Source organism: Periophthalmus magnuspinnatus, chromosome 21, assembly GCF_009829125.3.
Source record: "Periophthalmus magnuspinnatus isolate fPerMag1 chromosome 21, fPerMag1.2.pri, whole genome shotgun sequence".
Classification (NCBI taxonomy): Eukaryota; Metazoa; Chordata; class Actinopteri; order Gobiiformes; family Gobiidae; genus Periophthalmus; species Periophthalmus magnuspinnatus.
Window position 1 is genome coordinate 21,668,700 of NC_047146.1, and position 7,190 is coordinate 21,675,889.

Here is a 7,190-nt window from a genome sequence, read left to right on the forward strand (position 1 = left end):
CACAGTTGTTCAGTTGTATGAATATATATATATATATATATATATATATATATATATATATATATATATATATATATATATATATATATATATATATATATATATATATATATATATATATATATATATATATATATATATATATATATATATATATATATATATATATATATATATATATATATATATATATATATATATATATACCCTTCAAGATAAAAAAAAAAAAGTGAAATAATTACACCTTGTGTCACAACTTGCCTGTTTATGTTAGCTACATCATTATTGAACTTATTTAAGATAATAATAATAGGACTAAAACTGTTTTTACCATTATCAAGGTGTCTTTTAGAAACAGGACCTTGTACAGATGTTATTTAACATTATGTATTGGTTCTTTATTTGAACACCTAAAACATATGTGTTATTATCTGATGTTTCTGTACAGTATACAGACAAATGTATTGTACTCAAAGAGCTTTATTGAGAAATGTTGGCCCCTTTAAAAACATCTATCCAGAACACATATTTTTGTCCTATCAGTAACAATTCACACAATTCACAGTGTACAGGTTGTTTTTGACATAAAAAATGTGAACACAAGGCATCAGATTTCTCTACTTTACAGACTGAAAACATCACAGGGTAGGACAGACGATACTGGCGCTGGTGTTTCCAAACAACATGCTTTGAGGTTTCCGAAATGTACCAGAAATCAAACTATGCATATACTATATAAGTATTTTTTTGTGATGATGCAAATTGTTAAATACTCATAAAAGTTTTGTGTAGTAAAGAAAAATATGTAGCGTAACAGACAAGGCACAACTTGGTCTGTATAAAATTACAGAAAAGAATCCCACTTCCCAATCCCACCCAAAAGAGAGAATGAAAAGTAAGTAGTTTTAGCCTCTCCCATTGAACCCAAAGGCAGTCAGTGCATTTTGTGGACAGTGTATGAACATGACAGTGTTTCCAGGACGATCACAGTTTGGGGGTCTCAGTCGGGGCCAATGGAGCACGGCCTCTCAGGAATCGAGGAGGTGTGGGATCTTCAATGTCTTCGTCTGTGAAAAAAAAAAAGATACAAAAATACCTTTTACTACCTTTGCATAGGAAAACTGAAAGTATTTTATCTGCAGACTTCTTTCAATCCATAATATTTTTATTCAATACATTTTGATATGTAACTTGTATCTGAATTGGTCAAGATTATTGTGGAAATACAATATATGACATGATATAATTATCTTTCACAATGGTTTCATCCATGAATTTAGAACTTTTTTTTTTTTTTTTGCCAAAATTCCTCACTGAATATCTGTCACCAGTGTAATATCCACCTGCCTTACTGTGGTTTTAACCAATGGGATATACCAATCCAAGCCCTTCACTGCTGCTCTTTGAGTCCATAAAATGTGATACTCTGCACCTGTGACTGAGTGAGGGCAGCCAGGGGCGAGGGGCAGATCAGCGTACATGGGCAAGCACAGGGGGGCACCCGGGATTAAGCATGGCACTGAATTTTTTTGGACATCCTTAGCATTACAATCTGTAATCCTGATTAGATAAAGGCACAGCAGCTGCAGCCGCTCACCCGCTCCTCTCTGTACATTCACAGCCACACATAGTTCACAGCTGAACTAAAACTCCTCTTTGCTGCTAAATGTTTATACAGGTTGCAAGAATGTTTCCCCTTGTGAACTAAATTTACCACTGCTGCTACTGTACCAGAGACGCCAGGCTTTAGAGAGGCGAGGCCAAAGCAGAGCGGCAGCTCTAATCTTTGACTATCAAAATGGATAATAATCCAAATCTTTATAGAGCAGTTTGTGGCAGCAGACTCTATTGGGCCTTGGTTCATTGTCACTACAGCCATACAGTAGCCAGAAGAAAAAAAAAAAACATCTGTAATTATGCATAGTATACATTTAAAAAATGCCTATAGGTCACTTGGACTGAGTGATGATCAGTTCACATGTATAAAACGCAGCCATTTTTGAATTTTATTGAATTAATTTAAGTCAGTTTATCTATTACCTTCTTTGGATAGCCAGCCATTAAGACAGTTTTCTTTCTTTTTTTGTGGTTAGTTTCATATACGATTGCACTATTGTATTGTTCTATCAGTTCAAATATTTTCACATGACAAATACCAATCATTCATTTGTGGTGGATTTTGAAATGACCATCCTCCAGCCCCATAAAGTCTTAGGAGATTAGTAAGTGCAGTGTAAGCATTGCTGCATGCACCCTCACCCTCCTGAGCCCAGGTGCGGTACTTACATGTGTTTTAAGAGGTGACCCTGTGTGTTAGCTCCTGCCCCTCTACCTCAAATACTCCCTCTCACTGCCATAGTCCATTAAGGAGCCTGCCACATCAGCAAAGTCCTCCAGGACCAGGCTGGTGGAGTCCTCACCCGAGGGCAGCTCTGGGTCCCAGCGGTCACTTGTGGGCTTCTCTGGATCTCTCCAGTGTTCAGGCTGGGACACGTCAGATGGCTGGTCCTCTGGAGATGGGTCTTCCCCTTTAGGATCTTTTATTAGACCACCATCACTCCCACTGCCACCCTCACTGCCCTGCGATGATGGGGCAAGGACATGGTAGAGGCTGGGCAGACGGATGTCCAGGAGCACACCGCTCTTGATGTACAGCTTGTTGTTGAGGTTATACAGCTTCTCTGCGATGTCGTAGCCCAACATGACTGCAAACAGACGAGCAATGTAGCGCTCTTTGGACATGAGCAGATAAAGGCGCCGTCGACGCCATGTGATGTAACGAGAGTCCTCCTCTGCGGTTAGGGTCACCTGGAGAAGAGGACAAGTTAAAAATACTTAGATTCAAAGTTATTAGGTTTACCTGTTTCATCATTGTTTATCCATTTAATGAGAGAAGAGCAAAGAAAAACAGCTTGACTGATATTTATGAAGCTGATTGAACATCTTTCTACGGTATTTTGCCTGTGTCAGAAGAGTTAAAATAATCGATTCAGAAGACAAAGTAGCAGCAGAATAACTTGACAATACATAAATATCAGTATCCAAGCCAAGGTATTCTGGTGCCTGTGTTCACAGTAAATATACAGACAATATGTGAAGTTGACAGTGTAAACAGCTTTTAGGTTTGTACCTGGAACTTTCCTTCTTCATTTGGTCGGAGTGACTCCCACTCTGGAGAGTCGAGGAACTGGTGGCGGTGGATATAGTGCAGGAACTGCCCCTCCAAAGAGACATTGATCCTGAAAGAAACGACCAAACAAACACAATGATTAGGACACACTCTACCTAATCCTTCTAATCAGTCAACAGTAGGAAAATGCATTTTGGCTTGGTTCATGGCAATCTTCAGTGTTACACTTCTGTTTCAATTCATTTGGTATATGTGCTGTCTCAGAGGCAATACATATTTTAATCAAAACTACAACAAATGGGTGATATTTGTTTGTTACAGAGTGGTTTGTCAGAGTGGTCTTAGTGTGAGAAAGGTCAACTTTTAGGAAGACACAACTAGTGTCACAGAAGCAAAGTTATGAGAAGCAGCTGATGATGGCTGAGTCACAGACAGAAATACTCTGTTTACAACAGTTTACTGGACCCATGGCTCCAACTCAAGTTCCACAATGTTTGGATGAAGACACGCTTCCTGTACATGTCATAAATAGGACCTTATTCCAAAAATAAAACAGGATGTGTGTGTGTTGTGTGTATGTGTACTGTATCTTGGACAAAAATCAGAAATTGTTTTAAGTTAAGAACAGTGGTATATCAATCTGACTTTTCAGAACTGTATTTAACTTGTTTACAATATCTCTTGTGCACACACAGTGCCCACCTGCCAGACAGTAAGAACGACAGTTGGTCTATGGAAGTCTTTCCTTCCACAGCATATGTTTCTCCTGCTTTAAGCTCCACAACTTTGTTTTCAAAGGCACCAGCGATCTGCTTGAATACATGCACAGGGACTCCCAGGGGTAGGTACACAGCCTGGTACAAGGAGGTGAGCTCCTCGCTAGGCAGCCCCTCCTGGTGCAGGCGGAACAAGAGGTGACTAATCTGAATCAGGCACACAAACAGCAGCAGCCCATTCCAGCTCAACACATCCAAGCCACACATGGTCATCCAACCCCAGAGGGTGAGGCAGAGGAAAGCTGGGCTCAGAAAACCAAAGATGAAGAGGCAACCATAGGCTCCACTGCCTCCCATGTAGCCCAGGAACAAGATGGTGTTGCCCAGTTGGTAGAGGGCCCCTTCTGTGTTATTGGTCCATCCATTGCAAATAGGGGCATACAACAAGTGGTCCTCCAGGGTAGAGTTATTTGAATCCATATTCTTAAATCACAAGGCAGAAAAAATACAAAACAATAATCATCCACTGACTCTTGATACCACAAACCACGTACTGCAGCTGGCAATAATATCAGCAAACAAACATTTGATCGAGGGGTAAAAACAAATCTTCAATGTGAAGAAATCCTCTCAGCTCTGTCTGAAACACAGCTGGAATAGCTTCATTGGTCTGCTCTCATTATGTGTCTCGCTTGTCCCCTCTGCTTTCTGTGCGTGTTCAGTTTGTCTCGATCACCCCCGCCTGGCCTGCAGTCCACAACTAACAGCTGGAAGAGCAGGGGATAAGGGACAGGGGGCGGCAGTAGGGCCCTACAAGGATAACCATGTTTGGAATTGAAACCCAAGGAGGACAGAGTGGTGGACAGAAAGCAGGCCTGCACTTAACATAACACAGAGAGAGAGAGAGAGGAAGCAAGGGGTCTGACAAATATGTCACATAGCCTCACTGTCCCATAAAAACAACACAGTATAAAACAGCTTTAAAATGGTGCTCCATTCACATGGTCTTCAAGAGCTGAGCCACCACTGACAAGTGTCACTGGATATTTAGGGGCACTGCAATGACAGGGAGGAGTCTACAGGTCAGGTTTCAGGTTAAGCTCCTTGGCTCTATGTAAAGTCAGCAAAATGTATTTCAGACAGAAATTAGTATTTACTATCTCGAAAAATAATGGCATGTATCTTGACAGTCATGCAGGCAACACATTATATTATAGTTAAAGTCAAAGTAACTAACTGTACCTACATTATTTACACTGTTTTTACTGCTTGGTTATTTAGATTTTTAGTAGTTTTTAATTTATCTTTCTTATCTATGCCTATATTTATATCTACATATAATAAGAATGTATAATAATTGTAATAATAATAAGTATCATTATTCTTATTATTATAAACTAATTTAGTCAGTTTAGTAACAATAATTAATTGCCAATTTACTTCACCAAAGGAAAAGCTTTGCTGATTCTGACAATGTGTGTCCTGTTTATGTACTCCAGTTATACCAGCAAACATTTTTTTCCAACTTGGAAAAAAACATTTCAATGCTGATTGGTTTTTTTTTTTGAATAATGCAGTTATAGTAGTTTGTATTTTACATTATTACAATAAAAAGTTTGGAATTGTATAACAGAGAACAGCGAAAGACTTCCCTTTTACTCACCTACAACTGTAGCCAAATTGTTTGTGAAAGCAAATTTTGCAAATGTCCAAAGTGTCAATACGGTGTTCTGCCAACACTTCAGTAACACATAAGAATGCAGATATGTCGAGTATTGACTTCAGTGGACAGTTTATTTTGGGCTTAAGTGCATACCACAGTCAGCAACTGGACCCCTTTCACGTGGGTTTCTGCAGATTTAACTCTTAAAAATATACTTCATTGTTTTGAATCTGAAACTTTTGATAGAAACCAAAATACAGTACGCATCTTTTGTATAGAACATTTTATTCACACATTATTCTATATCCACAGTTTTTCATATTAAAAAATCCAGGACAATATGGGGAGTCTCTGAAGCAGTATATATTCCCTTTTATTAGGGTCATAAATAAGATCAGGAGGCAACACTACACAGCAGGCATCCAGACACTGGCACTGAAAAACAAACCAAAATCCATGGTTACACTTAGTCTTTGAAATTATAACACAAGTTTATTAATACATATTATATGGTGCTTTTGCATTCCTCTACTACACACAACAGGTCAAAGTGTAATGTGAACTACACGCCATAGCTCTGCATGTTTGTAACACAGACCACGCCCCCTCTCATCACCCCTCCCTCTCCCAGCTCACTTCTGTTACACGATGTCCCAATTGACTGAGAAAACCCCATTACAAAATGCTCAAATCATGACTTATTATACATTTGTAGTGGTGTATTTCTTAATAATAATTTGACAATTTGAAGTAAAATAAATGAAAATTGGACCTAATTTTTTTAAACAAAGATAATAAAACAGATAACAGACAGTTAACATAGAATTATAACGCTTTTAGTTCCAACTTTCACAATAGGTAACTGATAAACTTACCACACACAAAGTTTAATTAAATTTTGAATCCCAACGCTCTCATGCAGTCTTTATGGGCCTCTATGAGTTGTGTGCAGTTTTCCTCTCCCTTCTCAATAATGCTGCAGAAACAAGATTACAACACAATCAAAAAACAGGTCTTAGAACCTGATCTAACAAAATATCTTGGCTCAAACTTACCAGGCGTCCCTGACTTTCTTCGTTTCTGGACAAGCACAACATGGTTTCAGGGGCTTTTTCTCCTCTACCACGTTTTCCACACTGGCAGCAGAAAGCGATGACATCTTTGCAGCAACTGAGAAACAAACAAATAGGAAATAATGGATGTGATTGAACACTGGACAGTACAATATCACATAACAACCCAGTTCATATATCAAATAAATCTTAATCGACACCGCAGGAGTAAACTGCATCACGCGACACAAACACAGGGAAATAACAGGCAGTTAGCATTTAACCATTAGCATCCTAGCTTTACTTTAGTTCCAAAAGACAGATGCTAAATTGCATACAATCTCAGATGCCAATTGTAATTATAATTATATAATTTTATTTTATATTTAGTTTAAACATGGCATACGAAGATCGATAATGCTACATCGATAATGTGAGTTAGTTACAGAATAGGCTAGTTGCTAAATCCCGAACAGGTTTTGCCTGTCGTGTTCATGAAATAATAATATTTTTTTTTCGTATAATGTTATTGTGCTCTAAATAATTAGAATAACTTACGGATAAATACGCTTCACCTTCAAAACGGAAACAGCGCGGTGCCCTCGCCTTACGTGTGTCTAAGGTTACGC

General features: G+C 38.4%; 2 protein-coding genes across 4 annotated transcripts; both read right to left on the reverse strand.

Moving 5' to 3' along the window:
* Positions 1–449: 449 nt before the first annotated feature.
* popdc2 (popeye domain containing 2) lies at positions 450–4,619 on the reverse strand. Of its 2 annotated transcripts, none has more exons than XM_033986748.2 (4): positions 3,833–4,619; positions 3,131–3,239; positions 2,421–2,808; positions 450–1,067 (listed from the first exon to the last, which is right to left on the reverse strand). In XM_033986748.2, the coding sequence occupies exons 1-4, from the start codon at positions 4,324–4,326 to the stop codon at positions 985–987; spliced, it is 1,074 nt and encodes a 357-aa protein (XP_033842639.1). In that variant the 5' UTR covers positions 4,327–4,619; the 3' UTR covers positions 450–984. The 2 variants fall into 2 exon arrangements, with proteins under 2 accessions (XP_033842639.1, XP_033842638.1); XM_033986747.2 differs by having other exon boundaries at positions 2,287–2,808.
* A 1,158-nt stretch (positions 4,620–5,777) lies between these two features.
* On the reverse strand, positions 5,778–7,190 carry LOC117389143 (cytochrome c oxidase copper chaperone). Of its 2 annotated transcripts, none has more exons than XM_055230555.1 (4): positions 7,120–7,190; positions 6,565–6,679; positions 6,385–6,485; positions 5,778–5,944 (listed from the first exon to the last, which is right to left on the reverse strand). In XM_055230555.1, the coding sequence occupies exons 2-3, from the start codon at positions 6,666–6,668 to the stop codon at positions 6,401–6,403; spliced, it is 189 nt and encodes a 62-aa protein (XP_055086530.1). In that variant the 5' UTR covers positions 6,669–6,679; positions 7,120–7,190; the 3' UTR covers positions 5,778–5,944; positions 6,385–6,400. The 2 variants fall into 2 exon arrangements, with proteins under 2 accessions (XP_055086530.1, XP_055086531.1); XM_055230556.1 differs by having other exon boundaries at positions 7,137–7,166.